A 26208-nucleotide genomic window follows, 5' to 3' on the forward strand; every position below is an offset into this window, starting at 1 on the left:
TCCTAAGTTCAGGCCAATGCTCGGGACCCACAATACAGTGCCTGGTAATAATAATAATAATAATGATGGCATTTATTAAGCGCTTACTATGTGCAAAGCACCGTTCTAAGCGCTGGGGAGGTTACAAGGTGATCAGGTTGTCCCACGGGAGGCTCACAGTCTTCATCCCCATTTTCCAGATGAGGGAACTGAGGCCCCGAGAAGTGAAGTGACTCACCCAAAGTCACACAGCTGACAATTGGCAGAGCTGGGATTTGAACCCATGACCTCTGACTCCAAAGCCCGGGCTCTTTCCACTGAGCCACGCTGGTACATAGTAAGCGCTTAACAAATACCCCAATTATTATTATTACCACAATTACCGTTCCAACTCTCCTCAGCTCAGACCAGTGGTCTGCCCCGTGTTCTGCACACAGTAAGCGCTCAATAAATACGATTGATTGATTGGTACCTCCTTCCCCTTCCCGCTCTTCATTCATTCAGTCGGATTTATTGAGCGCTTACCGTGTGCAGAGCACTGGACTGAGCGCTTGGGAGACAATTGACGGCGACATTCCCCGCCTACCCTGAGAAGCAGCTTGGCTTGGTGGAAAGAGCCTGGTCTTGGGAGTCGGAGGTCGTGGGTTCCAATCCCGGGCTTGGGAGTCAGGGGTCACGGGTTCCAATCCCGGCCCCGCCGCTTGTCAGCTGAGCGACACTGGGCGGGTCGCTTCGCTTCTCTGGGCCTCGGTGACCTCATCTGGAAAATGGGGAGGAAGACTGGGAGCTCCATGTGGGACAACCTTCTAGACTGTGAGCCCACTGTTGGGTAGGGACCATCTCTATATGTTGCTAAATTGTACTTCCCAAGCGCTTAGTACAGTGCTCTGCACACAGTAAGCACTCAATAAATACGATTGAATGAATGAATGAATGAACCTGATGACCTTGTATCCTCCCCCAGCGCTTAGAACAGTGCTTGGCACTTAGTAAGCGCTTAATACCATCATTTTTATTATTCTTATCTTTATTATTACAGTGTTCTGCACACAGTAGACTAGAAGCTGCTAGAGGACTGGGACCACACTCACCAACTCTCCTATCCTCTCCCAAGTACATAGTACAGTGCCCCGCACGCAGAAAGCGCTCAGTAGATACCACTGACTGATCGATTACTCTCCCAATCAATCAATCGATCATCTTTATTGAACGCTTACTGTGTGCAGAACACTGTACTAAGTGCTCAGCACAATGCTGTGCACATAGCAAGCACTCGATCAATACCACTGACGGATCGGTTATTCTCCCAAGCGCTTAGGACAGCACTGGGCGCGAAGTAAGAGCTCAATAAATACCCAAGGGATCGATTACTCTTCCAAGTGCTTAGCGCAGCGACGGACCGGTTATTCTCCCAAGCGCTTAGGACAGCGCTGGGCGCAGAGTAAGAGCTCAATAAATACCCCTGAGGGGGGTCCATTACTCTTCCAAGCGTTTAGTGCAGTGACGGATCGGTTATTCTCCCAAGCGCTTAGGACAGTGCTCTGCACACAGTAAGCGCTCAATAAATATGACTGATTGATTGACAGCACCGGGCGCAGAATAAGAGCTCAATAAATACCCCTGAGGGATCGATTACTCTTCTGAGTGCTTTGTGCAGCGACGGATCGGTTATTCTCCCAAGTGCTTAGGACAACGCTGGGCGCAGAGTAGGAACTCAATAAATAACCCTGAGGAATCGATTACTCTTCCGAGTGCTTAGCGCAGCGACGGATCAGTTATTCTCCCAAGCACTTAGGACAGCGCTGGGCGCAGAGTAAGAGCTCAATAAATACCCCTAAGGGATCCATTACTCTTCCGAGTGCTTAGCACATCAACGGATCAGTTATTCTCCCAAGCGCTTAGGACAGCGCTGGGCACAGAGTAAGAGCTCAATAAATACCCCTGAGGGATCCATTATTCTTCCGAGTGCTTAGCGCAGCGACGGTTCAGTTATTCTCCCAAGCGCTTAGGACAGTGCTGGGCGCAGATAAGAGCTCAATAAATACCCCTGAGAGATCCATTACTCTTCTGAGCGCTTAGTGCAGTGATGGATTGGTCATTCTCCCAAGTGCTTAGTGCAGCGACGGATCGGTTACTCTCCCAAGCGCTTAGGACAGCGCTGGGCACAGAGTAAGAGCTCAATAAATACCCCTGAGGGATCCATTATTCTTCCGAGTGCTTAGCGCAGCGACGGTTCAGTTATTCTCCCAAGCGCTTAGGACAGCGCTGGGCACAGAGTAAGAGCTCAATAAATACCCCTAAGGGATCCATTACTCTTCTGAGTGCTTAGCACCGTGACGGATCGGTCATTCTCCCAAGTGCTTAGTGCAGCGACGGATCGGTTATTCTCCCAAGCGCTTAGGACAGCGCTGGGCACAGAGTAAGAGCTCAATAAATACCCCTGAGGGATCCATTATTCTTCCGAGTGCTTAGCGCAGCGACGGTTCAGTTATTCTCCCAAGCGCTTAGGACAGTGCTGGGCGCAGATAAGAGCTCAATAAATACCCCTGAGAGATCCATTACTCTTCCAAGTGCTTAGCGCAGCAACGGATCGGTTATTCTCCCAAGCACTTAGGACAGTGCTGGGCACAGAGTAAGAGCTCAACAAATACCCCTAAGGGATCCATTTCTCTTCCGAGTGCTTAGCACAGCAACGGATCGGTTATTCTCCCAAGCGCTTAGGACAGCGCTGGGCGCAGAGTAAGAGCTCAATAAATACCCCTGAGGGATAGATTATTCTTCCTAGTGCTTACTGCAGCGCCGTGCACATAGTAAGCGCTCAAAAATAAGTCCGATCGATGGATTGGGAGGGGAGAAGGGGTGGCCCGATGCCCAGGGATCAGGCGGAGGGGGGACGAGGGCCTGTCGGGGGGCTCCCGGGTGGGGAAGGGGCTCACCTGTAGAGGAAGCGGTACGCAGGGTTGAGGCGATGAGACCACTGGTGGGCTAGGAGCAGCCAGAGCCCTCCCAGGATGACCAGCATCCCCAGGCAGAAGCGCCAGGGGAACGAGAGCCGGGGCATCCTGGAGGCCCACCCGGCGGCGGCCCGCCGGTCCATCTCCGCCGGTGGGGAGGGAAGAGAGCCAGCTCCGGGCCCGGCTCTTTCCCGACGCCGGAGGACTCTGAGCCAGCTGCGACACCGGGATCTGGACTCCGCCTGCCTGCCCCCTCTGGATGGGTGGAGGGGAAAGGGCGGGGGGAAGGGGATGGGCAGGACGCCCCGGCCGTCTCGGCTGCAAAAGGAAGACCTGCCCGCGCCCGGCGGTCAAGGAGAAGGCATTGCTCGTGGGGGAATTTCTTCTTTCTAGACGGTGAGCCCGCTGTTGGGTAGGGACCGTCCCTATATGTTGCCAACTTGGACTTCCCAAGCGCTTAGTACACAGTATGTGCTCAATAAATACGATTAGATGAATTGAATGAATGAATGAAAGAGAGGCAGAGGGCAGAGCCTCACTCGAGGTGGCGGTCGGGGCCTCTGGCAGGGCGGGCGGAGGCCGCAAAGTCTCGGGGTGGGGACCACGGGTCAGTCGGGAGGGAGAGAGGCCGCAGTCGGGGCGTCGGTTGGGTCGGCTAGAGGCTGGGGTCAGGGCCTCGCTCAAGGGGCAGCGAGGTTGCTGTCAGGACTCTATCTATGCTCACTCCCTTGCTGAACTCATTCGCTCCCACTATCATCTCTCCGCAAATGACACCCAAATTTACATCTCTGCCCCCGCTCTCTCTCCCTCCCTCCAGGCTCATATCTCCTCCTGCCTTCGGGACATCTCCGCCTGGATGCCCGCCCGCCACTTCAAACTCAACACGTCCCAGACTGAGCTCCTCACCTTCCCTCCCAAACCCCGCCCTCTCCCCCGACTTGCCCATCACTGTAGACGGCACCACCGCCCTTCCCGTCTCACAAGCCCGCAAACTCGGCGTCATCCTCGACTCGTTCACCCCGCACATCCAATCCGTTGCCAAAACCTGCCGGCCTCACCTCTGCAACATCGTCAAGATCCACCCTTTCCTCTCCATCCAAACCGCTACCCTGCTGGTTCAATCTCTCATCCTATCCAGACTGGATGACTGCATCGGCCTCCTCTCTGATCTCCCATCCTCCTGTCTTCCCCACTTCAGTCTATATACTTCACTCTGCTGCCCGGATTATCTCTGTGCAGAAACACTCTGGGCATGTCACTCCCCTCCTCAAAAATCTCCATTGGCTCCCAGTCAACCTTCGAATCAAGCAAAAACTCCTCACCCTGGGCTTCGAGGCTGTCCATCCCCTCGCCCCCTCCTACCTCACCTCCCTTCTGTCCTTCTCCAGCGCAGCCCGCACCCTCCGCTCCTCTGCCACTAATCTCCTCACCGGGCCTCGTTCTCGCCCATCCCGCCGTCGACCCCCGGCCCACGTCCTCCCCCGGCCCGGAACGCCCTCCCTCCGCACATCCGCCAAACCATCTCTCTTCCTCCCTTCAAAGCCCTACTGAGAGCTCACCTCCTCCGGGAAGCCTCCCCACACTGAGCCGCCCCCTTTTCCCCTGCTCCTCCTCCCCTCCCATCGCCCCCACTCCCTCCCCCTCCGCCCTACCCCCCCCCTCCCCACAGCCCTTGTGTCTATTTGCACATCTTTATTACTCTATTTATTTTATTAATGATGTGTATAGAGCTATAATCCTATTTATAGTATTGACGCCCATCTACTTGTTTTGTTACCTGTCCTCCCCCTTCTAGACTGTGAGCCTCTTTTTCGGTAGGGATGGTTTCTATCTGCTGCCGAATTGTATTTTCCAAGCGCTCAGTCTAGCGCTCTGCACACAGTAAGCGCTCAATAAACAGGATCGAATGAATGACTCATTCATTCCATCGTATTTATTGAGTGCTTACTGTGAGCAGCGCTGTACTGAGCGCTTGGGAAGTCCAAGTTGGCAACATATAGAGACGGTCCCTACCCAACAGTCCACCCTCCAGGCTCCCTCGGGCCTCCAGGGAGAATCCCATCGACCCTCGGCCTCTATTCCCGTTCTAATTTCCCCCAAGGCTGGCTCTCTGCCTCTCCCCTCCCATCGTTGTCGTCGTCCTCCCCTCAGTCCCATGGCGCCGAATTCGGCCTGGCCGGAAGGCTAGAGAGGGAGCTGTGTGGACAGTCCCCTTCAACTTTCCTCGAGGCCCCCGTCCCCTCGACTTCTGATCCCCTTCCCCACCGCCCCGGCCTCCTGGAGAGACAAAGTTCACACCCGGGGGGACAACTGACTTCTTTTACTGTTCAAATACAACCGCGACGTCCCACGTCCGGCCAGGAGCCACCCCGTCATCACCCGTCGCTCAGAAGCTGCTTCTTCTGTTGGTCCAGCAAAGCCTCCAAATGGTCGGCCCGTTTCACGGCCGCCTGGTGAGACACAGACACCGGGGTCACCCGGGGGGGCGCGGGCGGGGAGGGGTCTTCGGTCTGGCACGGACACGTCGCCCGCCCAGCCTCCCTCCGCCCCGGAGGTTCGGAAACGGCGCCCGTGTCTCCGGGAGGGAGAGGTGACCGGCTCCTTAGCCCGCCCGTGACCGTCCCGGGGTCTCCCTCCCTCGAGCTCCCAGGGAACGAGAGGAAGCTGATAATGATGGCACTTATGTGCAAAGCACTGTTCTAAGTGCTGGGGAGGTTACAAGGTGATCACGTTGGCCCATGGAGGCCTCCCAGTCTTCATCCCCATTTTCCAGATGAGGTAACTGAGGCCCAGAGAAGCGAAGTGATTTGACCAAAGTCACCCAGCTGACAATTGGCGGAGCCGGGATTTGAACCCGTGACCACTGGCTCCGAAGCCCGGGCTCTTTCCACTGAGCCATGCTGCTTCTCTGGCAGCGTGGCTCAGTGGGAAGAGACGGATATATCGTCGCGTTGCTCTAACGCTTCCGATGGGAAAAGCGGGGGTCTCTAGGGCCGCCGGAGAGCCTGTCGCCGGGCCTCGGGGCGGGGAGAGGGGGGCTCGAAGAGGGGCAGGAGAAAGTGGGGTGTCGGGAAGCGGGGGGGTGGGAGGAAAAGACCACTTACTTCATATTGTTTGCGCAAGGTATTCACAGTCTCCTCCTTCCTCCCAATGGCCGACTTCACCCTGTGGGAAGGAGGTGGACGGTGGTCAGCTTGTGACTGGTTTGGGGCAATATTGATAATAATAATGATAACGATGGCATTTATTAAGTGCTTACTATGTGCAAAGCACTGTACTAAGCGCTGGGGAGGTTACAAGGTGATCAGGTTGTCCCATGCAGGGGCTCACAGTCTTAATCCCCATTTTACAGATGCGGTAACTGAGGCCCAGAGAAGCGAAGTGACTTGCCCATGTATATATGTTTGCACATATTTCTTACTCTATTTATTTATTTTACTTGTCCATATTTATTCTATTTATTTTATTTTGTTAATATGTTCTGTTTTGTTCTCTGTCTCCCCCTTCTAGACTGTGAGCCCACTGTTGGGTAGGGAACCGTCTCTAGATGTTGCCAACTTGGACTTCCCAAGTGCTTAGTACAGTGCTCTGTACACAGTAAGTGCTCCACAAATATAATTGAATGAATGAATGAAATGCCCAAAGTCGCCCAGCAGACAGTCTGCGTGGTCGGAATTTGAACCCATGACCTCTGACTCTAAAGCCCGGGCTCCTTCCACTGAGCCGTGCTGCTTCTCCTAAGCAGTAAGCACTCAATGACTGACTGAATGAGTGAAGTGACTCGTCCAAGGACACACAGCAGATTCATTCTTTCAATCGTATTTATTGAGCTCTGCCACTTTTTTTTTAATGGCATTTGTTAAGTGCTTACTATGTGCAAAGCACTGTGCTAAGTGCTGGGGGGATACAACGTGATCAGGTTGTCCCACGTGGGGCTCACAGTCAATCCCCATTTTACAGATGAGGGAACTGAGGCTTAGAGAAGTTAAGTGACTTGCCCAAGGTCACACAGCAGACATGTGGCGGAGCCGGGATAATAATAATAATGGCATTTATTAAGCGCTTACTATGTGCAAAGCACTGCTCTAAGCGCTGGTGAGTTTACAAGTTGATCAGTTTGTCCCACGGGGGGCTCACAGTATTAATCCCCATTTCACAGATGAGGTCACTGAGGCCCAGAGAAGTTAAGTGATTTGCCCAAAGTCACACAGCTGACAAGTCTTACCCAGAATCCCCCTTCTAGACTGTGAGCCCGCTGTCGGGTAGGGACCATCTCTACGTGTTGCCAACTTGTACTTCCCAAGCGCTTAGTACAGTGCTCTGCACACAGTAAGCACTCAATAAATACGATTGAATGAATGAATTGAGTGCTTACTGTGTGCAGAGCAGTAAAAGTGGGTGTCCCACCCCAAGGCTTCCAACCAAAAAGCCAGGCTGGGGTGGCCCAGGAGGGTGAGGGCCGGACCCAGTCATTCATTCATTCATTCAGTCGTATTTATTAAGCGCTTACTGTGTGCAGAGCACTGTACTAAGCGCTTGGGAAGTCCAAGTTGGCAACATATAGAGACGGTCCCTACCCAACAGTGGGCTCACGGTCTAGATGGGGGAGACGGAGAACACCCCTGACCCAAAGCAGGGCGCGGCGGGGCAGCAGGGGGTTCTGGGAGCGAAGAGGGAGGGCCCGGAATCAATCAATCAATCAATCAATCATATTTATTGAGCGCTTACTGTGTGCAGAGCACTGGACTAAGCGCTTGGGAAGTCCAAGTTGGCAACGTATAGAGACGGTCCCTACCCAACAGCGGGCTCACAGTCTAGAAGGGGGAGACAGAGAGCAAAACCAAACATATTAACAAAATACAATAAATAGAACAGATATGTACAAGTAAAATAAATAGAGTAATAAATTTGTCTAAACATATATACATATAGACAGGTGCTGTGGGGAAGGGAAGGAGGTAAGGTGGAGGGGATGGAGAGGGGGGAGAGGAAGGAGGGGGCTCAGTCTGGGAGGGCCTCCTGGAGGGGTCGACCTGGCTCGGAGCCCGGGAAAGGATTATATGTGGTGGATCCTGATGCGTTTACTGTCTTCTGTGCCCTCTGAGGACGGGGCAAAGAAAACAGATGGTTCGGGTCCACTGCCAACCAGAGGGGAGGAGGGCCCGGGGCAGAATAACGAGGCCACACGGCCCTGCCTCTTGGGCAAACATCCTGCCGGTGATGGATAAGGACTTTCATTCATTTGATCGTATTTATTGAGTGCTTACGGTGTGCAGAGCACTGGACTAAGCGCTTGGGGAGTCCAAGTCGGCAACATCTAGAGACGGTCCCTACCCGACAGTGGGCTCACAGTCTAGAAGGGGAGGACACAGAACGTTTAAACAAAACATATTAACAAAATAAAATAAATAGAATATTATTACGATGTCAGCAGGAGCCCTGAGAAGGCGGGGTGGTTTGGGGGGGCGGCGCCCCCCGACTCCCCCCGGGTGGCCCCTCACCTCCTATGCACCTCCTCCAGCTCCAGTTGCTTGGCTCGGGCCACCTGTTCGAGGTCCAGCCGCTGGCGGGCCCGCAGCCGGGCCATGTCCGCCTTCAGCTGCCGGTTCTCCTCCTCGGCGGCCACTAGCCCGTCGGCAAACTCCTGGCGGATCACCTCGGCCAGGTTGTTCCGCTCCGCCTCCAGTCGATCTTTCACCTGCCGAGTGGTGCCCGCGCAGGGGGTCGCCGGCCTTAGCCCACCCACGGCCCCCCTGCCAAGCCCACCCACGTCCGGCCTTAATTATAATCATAATAATCATGATGGGCTTTGTTGAGCGCTCACTACGTGCCGAGCGCTGTTCTAAGCGCTGGGGAGGATACAGGGTCGTCAGGTTGTCCCGCGGGGGGCTCACGGCCTCCATCCCCATCTTTCAGATGAGGAACTGAGAAGTGAAGTGACTTGCCCAAAGTCACACAGCTGACAAGTGGCGGAGCCGGCATTTGAACCCATGACCTCTGACTCCCAATAATAATAATAATAATGATGGTACTTGTTAAGCATTTACTATGTGCCGAGCACTGTTCTAAGCGCTGGGGAGGATACAAGGTCATCAGATTGTCCCACATGGGGCTCACGGCCTCCATCCCCATTTTACAGATGGGGTCACTGAGGCACAGAGAAGTGAACAGGCTTGCCCAAAGTCACGCAGCTGACAAGTGGCGGAGCCGGGATTTGAACCCATGACCTCTGACTCCCAATAATAATAATAATAATGATGGTATTTGTTAAGCATTTACTATGTGCCAAGCACTGTTCTAAGCGCTGGGGAGGATACAAGGTCATCAGGTTGTCCCACGTGGGGCTCACAGCCTCCATCCCCATTTTACAGATGGGGTCACTGAGGCACAGAGAAGTGAACAGGCTTGCCCAAAGTCACGCAGCTGACAAGTGGCGGAGCCGGGATTTGAACCCACGACCTCTGACTCCCAATAACAATAATGATGATGGCATTTGTTAAGCATTTACTATGTTCTGAGCACTGTTCTAAGCGCTGGGGAGGCTACAAGGTCATCAGGCTGTCCCACGGGGGGCTCACGGCCTCCATCCCCATTTTCCGGATGAGGTCACCGAGGCCCAGAGAAGCGAAGTGACTTGCCCAAAGTCACCCAGCTGACAAGCGGCGGAGCCGGGATTGGAACCCACGACCTCTGACTCCAAAGCCCGGGCTCTTTCCACCGAGCCACGCTGCTTCTCTTCGGAAATGGCTGGCCTAAGGTCACACCGCAGACGTGTGGAGGAGCCGAATGAGAACCCGTGACCTTGAGACTCCCGGGCCCGGCTCTAGCCACTAAGCAGAGTCTGTGGTATTGTACTCTCCCGAGCGCTTAGTACAGTGCTCGGTAAATCCCACCCCACCCCACGTCCCCCGCGCCCTCCTGAGCCGGACTCTGGTGGTCCCACGGTGCCCGGCCGCAGCCCCCCGCCCCCCTGGGGGTCCCGGGGCCGCCCCCCGGCTCACCCGCCGGACGTCTTCCGCCTCCTCCTCCTTCTGGCTCACGAGGGCCCGGAGGCGCTCGGCCTCGCCCTGCGCCTGGCCTAGACGCCCCTTGAGGTCCGTGCAGCGCTCCTGTAGCTTCCGCTCCGACCCCTCCAGCTCCGCCAGCTCCGCTTCGTACTTGTCCCGCACGCGCTGCACCCTGGGGACGGGGCGGGAGGGCGCTGGGGGCCGGGCCGGAGGGATCCCAAGGGCCATGGGGCCGGGAATGAGCCTGTCGGCTCATTGTGGGCGGGAAATGTGCCCGTTGACTGTTGCGTCGTCCTCTCCCAGGCGCTCAGTACAGTGCTCTGCACCCAATTAAGCGCTCAATAAATACGACTGAATGAATGGATGCCCCGCTGGGTGACCTAGGGTAACAGAAGCAGCGCGGTAGAGTGGCTAGAGCCCGGGCCGGGAGTCGGAAGCTGCCACGTGTCCACTGTGTGACCCTGGGCAAGTCATTTCACTTCTCTGAGCTTCTCAGAGAAGCAGCGGGGCTCAGTGGAAAGAGCCCGGGCTTTGGAGTCAGAGGTCACGGGTTCAAATCCCGGCTCCGCCACTTGTCAGCTCCGTGACTTTGGGTTAGTCGCTTCACTTCTCTGGGCCTCAGTTATCTCATCTGGAAAATGGGGATGAAGACTGGGAGCCCCCCGTGGGACAACCTGATCACCTCGTAACCTCCCCAGCGCTTAGAACGGTGCTTTGCACATAGTAAGCGCTTAATAAACGCCATCATTATTATTATTATTATTATGGGGATGGAGACTGCGAGCCTCACGGGGGACAGGGACCAGGTCCAACCCGCTTTGCTTGGATCCACCGCAGCGCTCAGTACAGTGCCGGGCACGTGGTAAGCACTTAACAAATACCAGAATTATTCTTATTAAGGAGGCCTGACCTCTGGGGAGATTGGGAGTGACAATGCCCTTCCCCGCCCGGAGAGGACACCGCTCTGAGATGGGGTGGGGACCCCAGATTCCCGGGGTGACGGACGGGCCCCTTGGGATCCACATGGAGGTGGGTCAGTCGAGTCCCGGGCGCCGCGGCCCCCTCACGTCCCCCGACCTGCTCTCGGCCGCCCGCTCGCACTCCTCCTTGGTGACGGACACGTCGGCCTCGAGGCGCTGGATGACCAGCTCGATCTCCTTGTCGCGGCCTTTGCGCACCTCCTCTCTGAGTTCCCGCTCACGGGCCTGCATCCAGGCCTCCTGGGCGGACAGTGGGGACAGGGCGGGGGTCGGCCAGGGCCTCCCACCCCGGGGAGCGGGCCTGGCCGGGCCCCGGTGGGGGGGCCCAGCAGGCGGGGGAGAGGGCGGAGGGGCGGAGGCCGGCCCCGACGACGACCCCATCGGCCCCGGCCGCAAGCCACGCTGCCCCTCGCCCGCTTTAGGCCCGTCCCCCAGCCCTCCTCCCCAAATGTCTATCCAAATGAAGAGAGGGGAAGAAAGAGAGGTAGAGGGGAGAGAGATAGGGAGAGATGGGGGAGAGAGAGAAGAGAGGTAGAGGGGTGGAGAGATGGGGGAGAGAGAGAGAGAGCGATGGAGAGAGAAGGGGAGAGACGGAGAGGGAGCGGGGGGAAGACAGGAAGAGAGAGAGAGGGGGGAGAGGGAGAGGAGGAGAGAAGGTGGGAAGAGAGGGAGTAAGACAGAAAAACAGAGGGAGGGAGGGAGAGGGAGAGACGGAGAGGGAGAGGTGGGAGAGAAAAGCGGACGGGGAGAGAAGGGGGCGAGATGGAGAAAGAGAGAGATGGGGGAGAGAGAGAGAAGAGAGATAGAGGGGCAGAGAGATGGGGGAGAGAGAGAGAGAGGTGGAGAGAGAAGGGGAGAGATGGAGAGGGAGAGAGGGGGAAGACAGGAAGAGAGAGAGAGAGGGAGAGACAGAGATGGGGAGAGGGGGAGAGAAACGGGGAGGGGGACAGAGGGGGCGAGAGATGGGGAAAGAGAGATGGGGAGAGAGAGAGGGATGGAGAGAGAGAAGAGAGAGAGAGGTAAGGGGGCAGAGAGATGGGGGAGAGAAAGAGAGTGATGGAGAGAGGAGAGAGACGGAGAGGGAGAGGGGGGGAAGACAGGAAGAGAGAGAGGGAGGGAGAGGGAGAGAGGAGGAGAGAAGAGGGGAGGGGGAGAGGGGGGAAGATAGAAAAACAGAGCGAGGGAGGGAGAGGGAGAGACAGAGAGGGAGAGGTGGGAGAGAAAAGGAGAGGGGGAGAGAAGGGGGAGAGGTAGAGAAAGAGAGATGGGGAGAGAGAGAAGAGAGGTTGAGGGGCAGAGAGATGGGGGAGAGAGAGAGAGTGATGGAGAGAGAAGGGGAGAGATGGTAGAGGGAAAGACAGGAAGAGGGGTGGGGAAGACAGGAAGAGAGAGAGAGAGGGAGAGGGAGAGACGGGGGGGGAGAAAAGGGGAGGAGGACAGAGGGGGCGAGAGACGGAGAAAGAGAGATGGGGAGAGAGAGAGGGATGGAGAGAGAGAAGAGAGAGAGGTAGAGGGGTGGAGAGATGGGGGAGAGAAAGAGAGTGATGGAGAGAGAACGGGAGAGACAGAGGGGGGGGGAAGACAGGAGGGGGGGAGAGGGGGAGAGGGGAAGAGAGGAGGGGAGGGGGAGAGAGGGAGAGAGAGATGGAGAAAGAGAGAGAAGGAGAAACAGAGAGGGAGAGAAAGAGGGAGAGAGGAGGAGGGACGGGGAGAGAGAAGAAGAGAGAGGAGAGACAGAGAGAGAGACAGAGAGAGAGCAAGCAGGTGGGTGTCTGGGCTCGGGGGGGCGCAGGCAGGGGCCGGTACCTCTTTCTTCACGGAGTTGACCTCCCAGGCCTGTCTCTCCACCTGCAGCTGCTCCTTCAGGGCCGTCAGCTCCACCTGTGGGGTCCGGGGGCACCGTCCGACCCGGGGGCCGGCCCAACGGGACCCGGGCCGCCCAAGGGCGATCCCGGCCGGCGGAGGCCTCCCCGCCGGCCTCCGAGACGCCTCGGGCCAGATGCCCGGGAACGGAGGGCGGCCGCGCGCCCGGGGGGTGACGGGAAGGGAGAACGGCTACCTGGTGGCGTCGCTCCTGCTCCTCCTCGCCCTTGCGGTACTCTTCCCTCAGGGTCCGGCTGAGCAGCGAGCCGTTCTCCTCCAGCCGCCTCCGCAGCTCCTCCAGCTCGGCCCGCTGCCTGGGGGCCGCGAGGGACGGCTCACGGCACGGACGGACGGACGGACCTCCCAACTGGAAGCTCCCCGGGGGCAGGGAACGCGACCACCGACTCTCTACTGGGCTCTCCCAAGCGCTCTGCACCTAGTAAGTGCTCAATAAATAGCACTGGGCGATCGACTGAGAGTGTAAGCTCATCGTGGGCAGGGAATGTGTCCACCGACTCTCCTCTGTTGGACTCTCCCGAGCGCTTACTACAGTGCTCTGCACACAACAAGCGCTCACTAAATACCACTGATTGGCTGACTGATTGAGACTGTAAGCTAGTTGTGGGCAGGGAATGTGTTGACCGACTCTCTTCTGCTGGACTCTCCCAGGCGCTTAGTACAGTGCTCTGCACACAACAAGCACTCAGTAAATACCACTAATTGGCTGACTGATTGAGACTGTATGCTTGTTGTGGGCAGGGAATGTGTCAACCGACTCTCTACTGTTGGACTCTCCCAGGCGCTTAGTACAGTGCTCTGCACACAACAAGTGCTCAGTAAATTCCACTGATTGGCTGACTGATTGAGACTGTCAGCTCGTTGTGGGCAGGGAATGTGTCGACCGACTCTCTTCTGCTGGACTCTCCCAGGCGCTTAGTACAGTGCTCTGCACACAACAAGCACTCAGTAAATACCACTAATTGGCTGACTGATTGAGACTGTCAGCTCGTTGTGGGCAAGGAATGTGTCAACCGACTCTCTACTGTTGGACTCTCCCAGGCGCTTAGTACAGTGCTCTGCACACAATAAGCGCTCACTAAATACCACTGATTGGCTGACTGATTGAGACTGTACGCTCATTGTGGGCAGGGAATGTGTCAACCGACTCTCTACTGTTGGACTCTCCCAGGCGCTTAGTACAGTGCTCTGCACACAATAAGCGCTCACTAAATACCACTGATTGAGACTGTCAGCTAGTTGTGGGCCGGGAATGTGTCGACCGACTCTCTTCTGCTGGACTCTCCCAGGCGCTTAGTACAGTGCTCTGCACACAACAAGCCCGTGTTAATCAATCAATCGTATTTATTGAGCGCTTACTGTGTGCAGAGCATCTTTCCACTGAGCTACGCTCCACTGAGCCACGCTTTAGGGGGAAGGACCCAGAGGGGGGTCTTAGCGAGGAGACGCTGGGGGGGACGCCACAGACCCCAGAGGCCCCCGACGGCCCCCGGCCTCCCCTCGGGCTACCTGGCTGCTTGTTGGGCCAACCTTTCCTTCTCCTCGGCCACCTCGCCGTACAGCCGGCGCCGTTGATTCTGCAGGGCCTGCTCTTCCTGCTCCAGGCATTTCTCGTACCTAATAAATAATAATAACGGTATTTGTTGAGCGCTTACTATGCGCCAAGGACTGTCTAAGCACTGGGGCGGATGTGAGCCAAACAGGTTGGACGCAGTCCCTGTCCCACATGGGAATAATAATAATAATAATGATGATGATAGCATTGATTAAGCGCTTACTATGTGCAAAGCACCGTTCTAAGCGCTGGGGAGGTTACAAGGTGATCAGAGAAGCAGCGTGGCTCAGTGGAAAGAACCCGGGCTTTGGAGTCAAAGGTCATGGGTTCGAATCCCGGCTCCACCACGTCTGCTGTGTGACCTTGGGCAAGTCACTTAACTTCTCTGAGCCTCAGTTACCTCATCTGTAAAATGAGCATTAAGACTGTGAGCCCCATATGGGAAAACCTGATCACCTTGTACCCCCCCCCAGCGCTTAGAACAGTGCTTGGCACATAGTAAGTGCTTAACAAATGCCATCATTATTATTATTATTATTATCAGGTTGTCCCCCGGGGGGCTCACAGTCTTAATCCCCATTTTCCAGATGAGGTCACTGAGGCCCAGAGAAGTGAAGTGACTGGCCCAAAGTCACACAGCTGGCAATTGGCAGAGCTGGGATTTGAACCCATGACCTCTGACTCCAAAGCCCGGGCTCTTTCCACTGAGCCACGCTGCTTCTCTTTCCACTGAGCCTCCCCAGCGCTTAGAACATAGTAAGAACATAACATAGTAGTAGTAGTAGTAGTAGTAGTAGTAGTAGTAGTAGTAGTAGTAGTAGTAGTAGTAGTAGTAGTAGTAGTAGTAGTAGTAGTAGTAGTAGTAGTAGTAGTAGTAGTAGAGAAGCAGCGTGGCTCAGTGGAAAGAGCCTGGGTTTTGGAGTCAGAGGTCATGGGTTCGAATCCCAGCTACGCCACATGTCTGCTGTGTGACCTTGGGCAAGTCACTTAACTTCTGAGCCTCAGTTCCCTCATCTGTAAAATGAGCATTAAGACTGTGAGCCCCACATGGGACAACCTGATCACCTTGTATTCCCCCCAGCGCTTAGAACAGTGCTTGGCACATAGTAAGCGCTTAACAAATGCCATCATTATGATTATTATTATTATCAGGTTGTCCCCCGGGGGCTCACAGTCTTAATCCCCATTTTCCAGATGAAGGAACTGAGGCCCAGAGAAGTGAAGTGACTGGCCCAAAGTCACACAGCTGCCAATTGGCAGAGCCGGAATTTGAACCCGTGACTCCAAAGCCCAGGCTCTTTCAATCAATCAATCGTATAGATTGAGCGCTTACTGTGCGCAGAGCACTGTACCAAGCGCTTGGGAAGTCCAAGTTGGCAACATCTAGAGACGGTCCCTACCCAACAGTGGGCTCACGCTCTGGAAGAGGCTCTTTCCGCTGAGCCCCGCTGCTTCTCTTTCCACCGAGCCTCCCCAGCGCTTAGAACATAGTAAGAACATCATAACATAACATGTTGGAGAAGCAGCGTGGCTCAGTGGGAAGAGCCCGGGCTTTGGAGTCAGAGTTCATGGGTTCAAATCCCGGCTCTGCCAACTGTCCGCTGGGTGACTTTGGGCGAGCCACTTCACTTCTCTGGGCCTCAGTTCCCTCATCTGGAAAATGGGGATTAAGACTGTGAGCCCCCCGTGGGACAGCCTGATGACCTTGTATCTACCCCAGTGCTTAGAACAGTGCTTGGCACATAGTAAGCGCTTAATAAATGCCATCGTTATTATTATTGTTATAACATGACGTAGAAGATAGCATTGGCACATAGTAAGCGCTTAACAAATGCCATTACCGAAAAAGGACCCCTCCCGCGAGGTGCCACTCGGCACATAGTAAGCGCTTAATAAATGCCATCGTTATTATTATTATTATAACATGACATAGAAGATAACATTGGCACATAGTAAGCGCTTAACAAATGCCATTACCGAAAAAGGACCCCTCCCGCGAGGCGCCACTCGGCACATAGTAAGCGCTTAATAAATGCCATCGTTATTATCATTATTATTATTATAACATGATGTAGAAGATAACATTGGCACATAGTAAGCGCTTAACAAATGCCATTACCGAAAAAGGACCCCTCCCGCGAGGCGCCACTCGGCACATAGTAAGCGCTTAATAAATGCCATTGTTATTATCATTATTATAACATGACGTAGAAGATAACATTGGCACATAGTAAGCGCTTAACAAATGCCATTACCGAAAAAGGACCCCTCCCGCGAGGCGCCACTCGGCACATAGTAAGCGCTTAATAAATGCCATTGTTATTATCATTATTATAACATGACGTAGAAGATAACATTGGCACATAGTAAGCGCTTAACAAATGCCATTACCGAAAAAGGACCCCTCCCGCGAGGCGCCACTCGGCACATAGTAAGCGCTTAATAAATGCCATTGTTATTATCATTATTATAACATGACTTAGAAGCTAACATTGGCACATAGTAAGCGCTTAACAAATGCCATTACCGAAAAAGGACCCCTCCCGCGAGGCGCCACTCGGCACATAGTAAGCGCTTAATAAATGCCATCGTTATTATTATTATTATAACATGACGTAGAAGCTAACATTGGCACATAGTAAGCGCTTAACAAATGCCATTACCGAAAAAGGACCCCTCCTGCGAGGTGCCACTCGGCACATAGTAAGCGCTAAATAAATGCCATCGTTATTATCATTATTATTATTATAACATGACGTAGAAGATAACATTGGCACATAGTAAGCGCTTAACAAATGCCATTACCGAAAAAGGACCCCTCCCGCGAGGCGCCACTCGGCACATAGTAAGTGCTTAATAAATGCCATCGTTATTATTATTATTATTATAACATGACGTAGAAGATAACATTGGCACATAGTAAGCGCTTAACAAATCAATCAATCAATCGTCAATCGTCAATCAATCGTATTTATTGAGCGCTTACTATGTGCAGAGCACTGTACTAAGCGCTTGGGAAGTACAAATTGGCAACACATAGAGACGGACCCTACCCAACAGTGGGCTCACAGTCTAAAAGGGGGAGACAGAGAACAGAACCAAACATACCAACAAAATAAAATAAATAGGATAGAAATGTACAAGTAAAATAAATAAACAAATAAATAAATAGAGTAATAAATATGTACAACCATATATACATATATACAGGTGCTGTGGGGAAGGGAAGGAGGTAAGACGGGGGGATAGAGAGGGGGACGAGGGGGAGAGGAAAGAAGGGGCTCAGTCTGGGAAGGCCTCCTGGAGGAGGTGAGCTCTCAGCAGGGCCTTGAAGAGAGGAATAATAATAATAATAATAATTGGCATTTATTAAGCGCTTACTATGTGCAAAGCACTGTTCTAAGCGCTGGGGAGGATACAGGGTGATCAGGTTGTCCCACGTGGGGCTCACAGTCTCAATCCCCATTTTACAGATGAGGTAACTGAGGCCCAGAGAAGTTAAGTGACTTGCCCAAGATCACACAGCAGACGTGTGGCGGAGTAGGGATTCGAACCCATGACCTCTGACTCCAAAGCCCGTGCTCTTTGCTAGCTGCTCGGGGGGTCGCGTAACAAATGCCATTACCGAAAAAGGACCCCTCCCGCGAGGCGCCACTGACCGCTGCCGGGCCCGCTCCCGCTCCCGCTGGCCTTCCTGCTCCTTCTCCCGCTCCAGGTGGGCGCGCAGCTCCCGCGCCTGCTGCCCGTAGCGTTGGGCGGCCCGCTCGTCGGCCCGCGACAGCTCGGCCTCGTGGAGGGCCTTCAGCTTCTTCACCTCGCCCTGGTGGCGGGCCATCAGCTTCCGGATCTCCGGCTCCAGGCCTGGGCGAGGGAGGCGGGGGCGTAAGCGTCTCCCCCATCTCCGTCGGCCGCCGATTTGGACTTCCCAGGCGCTTAGGACAGCGCTCTGCGCACGGTAAGCGCTCGATAAATACGACTGGGTGAAGGAATGAATGAATGTGTCCGATTTGGACCATCCAAGCGCTTAGGACAGTGCTCTGCGCACGGTAAGCGCTCGATAAATACGACTGGGTGAAGGAATGAATGAATGTGCCCGATTTGGACCATCCAAGCGCTTAGGACAGTGCTCTGCACATGGTAAGCGCTCGATAAATACGACTGGGTGAAGGAATGAATGAATGTTATATGTATATATGAATACATGAATTATATGAATATATGAATGTTATATGTATATATGTTTGTACATATTTTTTTACTCTATTTATTTATTTAATTTATTTGTACATATCTATTCTATTTATTTTATTTTGTTAGTATGTTTGGTTTTGTTCTCTGTCTCCCCCTTTTAGACTGTGAGCCCACTGTTGGGTAGGGACTGTCTCTATATGTTGCCAATTTGTACTTCCCAAGCGCTTAGTACAGTGCTCTGCACATAGTAAGCGCTCAATAAATACGATTGATGATGATGATAAATACGACTGGGTGAAGGAATGAATGGATGTGTCCGATTTGGACCATCCAAGCGCTTAGGACAGTGCTCTGCACACGGTAAGCACTCGATAAATACGACTGGGTGAAGGAATGAATGAATGTTATATGTATATATGAATACATGAATTATATGAATATATATGAATATATGAATGTTATATGTATATATGTTTGTACATATTTTTTTACTCTATTTATTTAATTTATTTGTACATATCTATTTATTTTATTTTGTTAGTATGTTTGGTTTTGTTCTCTGTCTCCCCCTTTTAGACTGTGAACCCACTGTTGGGTAGGGACTGTCTCTATATGTTGCCAATTTGTACTTCCCAAGCGCTTAGTACAGTGCTCTGCACATAGTAAGCGCTCAATAAATACGATTGATGATGATGATAAATACGACTGGGTGAAGGAATGAATGGATGTGTCCGATTTGGACCATCCAAGCGCTTAGGACAGTGCTCTGCACATGGTAAGCGCTCAATAAATACGACTGGGTGAAGGAATGAATGAATGTTATATGTATATATGAATACATGAATTATATGAATATATATGAATACATGAATGTTATATGTATATATGTTTGTACAATTTTTTTACTCTATTTATTTATTTATTTTATTTATTTGTACATATCTATTCTATTTATTTTATTTTGTTAGTATGTTTGGTTTTGTTCTCTGTCTCCCCCTTTTAGACTGTGAGCCCACTGTTGGGTAGGGACTGTCTCTATATGTTGCCAATTTGTACTTCCCAAGCGCTTAGTACAGTGCTCTGCACATAGTAAGCGCTCAATAAATACGATTGATGATGATGATAAATACGACTGGGTGAAGGAATGAATGAATGTGTCCGATTTGGACCATCCAAGCGCTTAGGACAGTGCTCTGCGCACGGTAAGCGCTCGATAAATACGACTGGGTGAAGGAATGAATGAATGTTATATGTATATATGAATACATGAATTATATGAATATATATGAATATATGAATGTTATATGTATATATGTTTGTACATTTTTTTACTCTATTTATTTATTTAATTTATTTGTACATATCTATTCTATTTATTTTATTTTGTTAGTATGTTTGGTTTTGTTCTCTGTCTCCCCCTTTTAGACTGTGAGCCCACTGTTGGGTAGGGACTGTCTCTAGATGTTGCCAATTTGTACTTCCCAAGCGCTTAGTACAGTGCTCTGCACATAGTAAGCGCTCAATAAATACGATTGATGACGATGATAAATACGACTGGGTGAAGGAATGAATGAATGTGTCCGATTTGGACCATCCAAGCGCTTAGGACAGTGCTCTGCACACGGTAAGCGCTCGATAAATACGACTGGATGAAGGAATGAATGAATGAATGTGTCCGATTTGGACCATCCAAGCGCTTAGGACAGTGCTCTGCACACGGTAAGCGCTCGATAAATACGACTGGGTGAAGGAATGAATGAATGTGTCCGATTTGGACCATCCAAGCGCTTAGGACAGTGCTCTGCACACGGTAAGCGCTCGATAAATACGACTGGATGAAGGAATGAACGAATGTGTCCGATTTGGACCATCCAAGTGCTTAGGACAGTGCTTTGCACACAGTAAGCACTCAATAAATACGACTGGATGAAGGAATAATAATAATAATAATAATAATAATAATGGCATTTGTTAAGCACTTACTATGTGCAAAGCACTGTTCTAAGCGCTGGAGAGGTTACAAGGTGATCAGGTTGGCCCACGGGGGGGCTCACAGTCTTCATCCCCATTTTGCAGATGAGGGAACTGAGGCCCAGAGAAGTGAAGTGGCTTGCCCAAAGTCACCCAGCTGACAAGTGGCGGAGCCGGGATTCGAACCCATGACCTCCGACTCCCAAGCCCAGGCTCTTTCCCCTGAGCCACGCTGCTTCTCACGTGATGGTATTTGTTAAGCGCTTACCACGTGCGAAGCACTGTTCTAAGCGCTGGGGTGGACGCAAGCAAACTGGATCGGACACAGTCGCTGTCTCAGTCTTAATCCCCATTTTACAGATTATAATAATGATGGCGTTTGTTAAGCGCTTACTATGTGCCAGGCACTGTACTAAGCGCTGGGGGGGGGATACAATCAAAAAGCGGGTTGGACGCAGTCCCCGTCCCAGTCTTAATCCCCACTTTACAGATAATTACAAGGTATTTGTGCAGCGCTTACTATGTGCCAGGCATCGTACTAGAGAAGCAGCGTGACTTAGTGGAAAGAGCCGGGGCTTTGGAGTCAGAGGTCCTGGGTTCAAATCCCGGCACCGCCAATTAGCTGTGTGACTTTGGGCAAGCCACTTCACTTCTCTGGGCCTCAGTTGCCTCATCTGGAAAATGGGGATAAAGACTGTGAGCCCCCCGTGGGACAACCTGATCGCCTTGTAACCTCCCCAGCGCTTGGAACAGTGCTTTGCATATAGTAAGCGCTTAATAAATGCCATCATTATTATATACTAAGCGCTGGGGCGGATCCAAGCCAACGGGGTCAGACACGGTCCCTGTCCCACGTTGGGCTCATAATCATAATTATAATGATGATGGCATTTATTAAGTGCTTACTATGTGCAAAGCACTGTACTAAGCGCTGGGCACCGTGCTAGGCGCTCATAATCTCCATCCCCATTTTGCAGCTGAGGAAACTGAGGCCCAGAGAGGTGAAGTGACTCGCCCAAGGACGGGGCGGGGGAGGTACCTCGGACGGTGATCTCTTTAATCTTCTTGGTTTTCTCGTCGATCCATTTCTCCCGGCGGATCTTCTCCGTGGCGCTCATCAATTCCTTGAGCTTCTTCAGCTCCTGGGCGGGAGAGAATGGGAATTACGGAATTGGAATTACGGGGGGCGTTGGGACGGGGGTCGCCCCCCGCCTCCCCCCGCGACAGAGCGGAGTCCCAAACGTCCCCATCTCTCTCCTCTTCTTCCTCCCCCGGGCCCGGGAGTCGGGGGAGCTGGGTTCTCATCCCGTGGGTGACCTTGGGCGAGTCCCTTGGCTTCTCTCTGCCTCAGTTCCCTCATCTGCAAAATGGGGAAATCAGGGGGTCTACCCCAGTGCTTGGCAGAGAATAATGACGGCATTTGGGAAGCGCTTACTAGGTGCCAAGCACCGCTCTGAGCGCTGCCGGGGGTGGATACAAGATAATCAGGTTGTCCCACGGGGGGCTCCCGGTCTTCATCCCCATTTTCCAGATGGGGGAACTGAGGCACGGAGAAGTGGCAAGTGACAAGATGCCCCGGCAACGTGGGCGAGAACCCAGGTCTCCCGACTCCCAGCTCCACCTCAAGCCCCTTTCCTCCAGTCAGCGTCAGGCGTATTTATTGAGCGCTTACTGGGTGCAGCACACTGTACTAAGCGCCAGCACTGTAATAATAATAATGATGGGGTCTGTTGAGCACTCACTATGTGCCACAAAAGTGCCTTATTATTATTACTATTACAGGGACTGCGTAAAACCTGATCAAACGTGTATCTCCCCCAGCGTTTAGCATAGTGCTTGAAACCTAGTAAGTGCTTAATAATAATGATAATAGTGATAATGGTATTTGTTAAGCACTTTTAGAGTCACCCAGCGGACCAGCGGAGCCGGGATTTGAACCCATGACCTCTGACTCCAAAGCCCCGGCTCTTTCCCCCGAGCCACGCTGTTCTCAGAGAAGCAGTAGGGCGTAGTGGGAAGAGCCCGGGCTTGGGAATCAGAGGTCATGGGTTCGAATCCCGGCTCCGCCATCTGTCAGCTGGGTGACTTTAGGCAATCACTTCACTTCTCTGGGCCTCAGTTCCCTCGTCTGGAAAATGGGTATGAAGACCGTGAGCCCCCCGTGGGACAACCTGATCACCTTGTATAATAGTAATAATAATAATGATGGCATTTGTTAAGCGCTTACTATGTGCAAAGCACTGTTCTAAGCGCTGGGGGAGATACAAGGTGATCAGGTTGTCCCACAGGGGGCTTACAGTCTTCATCCCCATTTTCCAGATGAGGTCACTGAGGCTCAGAGAAGTTAAGTGACTTGCCCAAGGTCACACAGCAGACATGTGGCGGAGCCGGGATTCGAACCCATGACCTCTGACTCCAAAGCCCGGGCTCTTTCCACTGAGCCAAGCTGCTTCAAGCTGCTTGTATCCTCCCCGGCGCTTAGAACAGTGCTTTGCACGTAGTAAGCGCTTCACAAATGCCGTTATTATTATTATTAGAGAAGCAGCGTGGCTCAGTGGAAAGAGCCCGGGCTTGGGAGTCAGAGGTCATGGGTTCAAATCCTGGCTCCGTCAATTGTCAGGTGTGTGACTTTGGGCAAGTCATTTAACTTTTTTGTGCCTCAGTTACCTCATCTGTAAAATGGGGATTAAGACTGTGAGCCCCCCGTGGGACAACCAGATCACCTTGTAACCTCCCCAGCGCTTTGCACATAGTAAGTGCTTAATAAATGCCATCACTATTAGAGAAGCAGCATGGCCCAGTGGAAAGAGCCCGGGCTTTGGAGTCAGAGGTCATGGGTTCAAATCCCGGCTCCGCCAATTGTCAGCTATGTGACTGGTAAAGTCACTTAACTTCTCTGTGCCTCAGTTACCTCATCTGTAAAATGGGGATTAAGATTGTGAGCCCCCCCGTGGGACAACCTGATCGCCTTGTATCCCCCCAGTGCTTAGAATAGTGCTTAGCACATAGTAAGCGCTTAACAAATACCATCATCATTATTATTATTATTAGAGCCCGGCCCTGGGAGACCGTGGGCAAGGTTGCCAACTTGTACTTCCCAAGCGCTTAGTCCAGTGCTCTGCACACAGTAAGCGCTCAATAAATACGATTGAATGAATGAATGAATGAGGGCAGGGATCGTCTCCCTTTTTATTGCCGTATTGGAGTTTCCCAAGCGCCCAGCAGCCAGGAAGCGCCCATTAAGTAGGATCGAACTTACTTGTACTTCCAGATGAGGCCCTACTGAGAGGTCACCTCCTCCAGGAGGCCTTCCCAGACTGAGCGCCCTCCTTCCTCTCCCCCTCCGCCCCCTCGCCTTACCTCCTTCCCTTCCCCACAGCACCTGGATATATGTTTGTACATATTTATTACTCTATTTATTTATTTTCCTTGTACATATCTATTCTATTTATTTTATTTTGTGAATATGTTTGGCTTTGTTCTCTGTCTCCCCCTTCTAGACTGTGAGCCCGCCGTTGGGTAGGGACCGCCTCTAGACGTTGCCAACTTGGACTTCCCAAGCGCTTAGTCCAGTGCTCTGCACACAGCAAGCGCTCAATAAATACGATGGATGGGTTGATTCCCAAGCGCTTAGTCCAGCGCTCTGCACACGGTAAGCGCTCAAGAAATACGATTGAATGACTGAATACGATTGAATGAACGAGTCGAACGAAGGGTCGGGTTCCCTCGGGGTCGCCCCGGGCTGAGCCCCTCACCAGCTGGTGCCGTTCCTCAACTTGACCGATCTTCCTGGTGTACTTCTGCTCCACCTCCTTCAGTTCGGCCACCACCTCCTGGCACTTGGCGCTCAGGACCCTCTTGTCCTCGATCAGCTGGGGCGGGGGGCACCCGCGGAGACCGTGACGCCCCCCGCGCTCGCCCACCCCACCCCGCCGACGGCTCTCGTGTGCCGGACCGACCGACCGGTGGTCAAATTCGGACCCGTCCGCCCGGCAACTTTGTGCTTGAAGCAGAGCGCTGTACTAAGCGCTCGGGAGAGTCCACCACGGGGCCCACTGTTGGGTAGGGACCGTCTCTATATGTTGCCAACTTGGACTTCCCAAGCTCTGCTCACAGTAAGCGCTCAATAAATACGATTGATTGAATGAATGAATGAATGAATGAATGAAGCCCCGGCTACTCTGGGGGGCTACGGTGGGGGGCCGGCGACCGCGGACCCCAATGTGGGCGAGAACCCAGGTCTCCCGACTCCCATGGGGCTCCACCTCAAGCCCACCCCTTTTCTCCAGTCGGCGTCAGGTGTATTTATTGAGCGCTTACTGTGTGCAGCGCACTGTACTAAGCGCCAGCACTGTAATAATAATAAGGATGGGATCTGTTGAGCGCTTACTATGTGCCAAAAAAGTGCCTTATTCTAATTACTATTCATATTACAGGGACTGCGTAAAACCTGATAAAACTTGATAAATCTGATAAACCTGATAAATCTCCCCCAGCATTCAGCGTAGTGCTTGACACATAGTAAGTGCTTAATAATGAGTATAATAATGATGATGGCATTTGTTAAGCACATACTATGTTCTTAACAGCAACGTGGCTCAGTGGGAAGAGCACGGGCTTTGGACCTGTGTATATGTATATATGTACATGTGTTTGTGCATATTTACTACTCTATTTATTTTACTTGTACCTATTTATTCTATATGTTATTAATATGTTTTATTGTATTGTCTGTCTCCCCCTTCTAGACCGTGAGCCCGCTGTTGGGTAGGGTCCCTCTCTATATGTTGCCAACTTGGACTTCCCAAGCGCTTAGTACAGTGCTCTGCAACAGTAAACGCTCAATAAATACTACTGAATGAATGAATGAATGAATGAATGAATGAATGAAGCCCCGGCTACTCTGGGGGGCTACGGTGGCAGGCTGGGGCGCCCGGTTAGCGACCGCAGCCCCCAACGTGGGCGAGAACCCAGGTCTCCCGACTCCCATGGGGCTCCACCTCAAGCCCGCCCCTTTTCTCCAGTCGGCGTCGGGCGTATTTATTGAGTGCTTACTGTGTGCAGCGCACTGTACTAAGCGCCAGCATTGTAATAATAATAATGATGGGATTCGTTGAACGCTTACTATGTGCCCCAAAAGTGCCTTATTATTATTATTATTATTATTATTACAGGGACTGCGTAAAACCTGATAAAACTTGTATCTCCCCCAGCGTTCAGCATAGGGCTTGACACATACTAAGCACTTAATAATAGGTATAATAATGATGATGCATTTGTTAAGCACTTACTATGTGCTCTGCACACAGTAAGCGCTCAATAAATACGACTGATTGATTGATTGATTACTATTAATATGGGGATGAAGACTGTGAGCCCCACGTGGGACAACCTGATTATCCTGTATCTATCTCAGTGGTTAGAACAGTGCTTGGCACATAGTAAGCGCTTAACAAATACCAACATTATTATTATTATTATTATTACTATTACAGGGACTGTGTCCAATCTGATCCAGCTCATATCTCCCCCAGCGCTTAGGACGGTGCTTGCCACGTAGTAAGCGCTGAGCAAAAACCACACACAAAAAATCAATCGGGGCGGAAGTCCCGGTGTAAGTGAGTCCCGCGGGTGCTAAGCGCTTAGTCCAGTGCTCTGCACACAGTAAGCGCTCAATAAATACGACTGAT

At 52.4% G+C, this 26208-nt stretch overlaps 2 protein-coding genes across 3 annotated transcripts in view; both read right to left on the minus strand.

Moving 5' to 3' along the window:
* Nucleotides 1-3043, minus strand: part of LOC119922065 (alpha-N-acetylgalactosaminide alpha-2,6-sialyltransferase 2-like) — a 33380-nt gene extending 30337 nt beyond the window's left edge. For both annotated transcript variants that reach the window (XM_038742094.1, XM_038742093.1), the window contains exon 1: nt 2916-3043. In XM_038742094.1, coding sequence (XP_038598022.1) covers nt 2916-3040 — 125 coding nt within the window. In that variant the 5' untranslated portion in view covers nt 3041-3043. The remainder of the gene's footprint in view (nt 1-2915) is intronic.
* A 2195-nt stretch (nt 3044-5238) lies between these two features.
* CEP131 (centrosomal protein 131) overlaps nt 5239-26208 on the minus strand; it is a 49471-nt gene continuing 28501 nt past the window's right edge. Inside the window, exons 19-29 of the mRNA XM_038741924.1 lie at nt 24274-24390; nt 21558-21660; nt 18016-18217; nt 14311-14418; nt 12980-13097; nt 12727-12801; nt 11018-11160; nt 9935-10112; nt 8435-8631; nt 6038-6098; nt 5239-5383 (exon numbers count right to left, since the gene is read on the minus strand). Coding sequence (XP_038597852.1) covers nt 5309-5383; nt 6038-6098; nt 8435-8631; nt 9935-10112; nt 11018-11160; nt 12727-12801; nt 12980-13097; nt 14311-14418; nt 18016-18217; nt 21558-21660; nt 24274-24390 — 1377 coding nt within the window. The 3' untranslated portion in view covers nt 5239-5308. The remainder of the gene's footprint in view (nt 5384-6037; nt 6099-8434; nt 8632-9934; nt 10113-11017; nt 11161-12726; nt 12802-12979; nt 13098-14310; nt 14419-18015; nt 18218-21557; nt 21661-24273; nt 24391-26208) is intronic.

The sequence above is a fragment of the Tachyglossus aculeatus genome, unplaced genomic scaffold (genome assembly GCF_015852505.1).
Source record: "Tachyglossus aculeatus isolate mTacAcu1 unplaced genomic scaffold, mTacAcu1.pri SUPER_34, whole genome shotgun sequence".
Classification (NCBI taxonomy): Eukaryota; Metazoa; Chordata; class Mammalia; order Monotremata; family Tachyglossidae; genus Tachyglossus; species Tachyglossus aculeatus.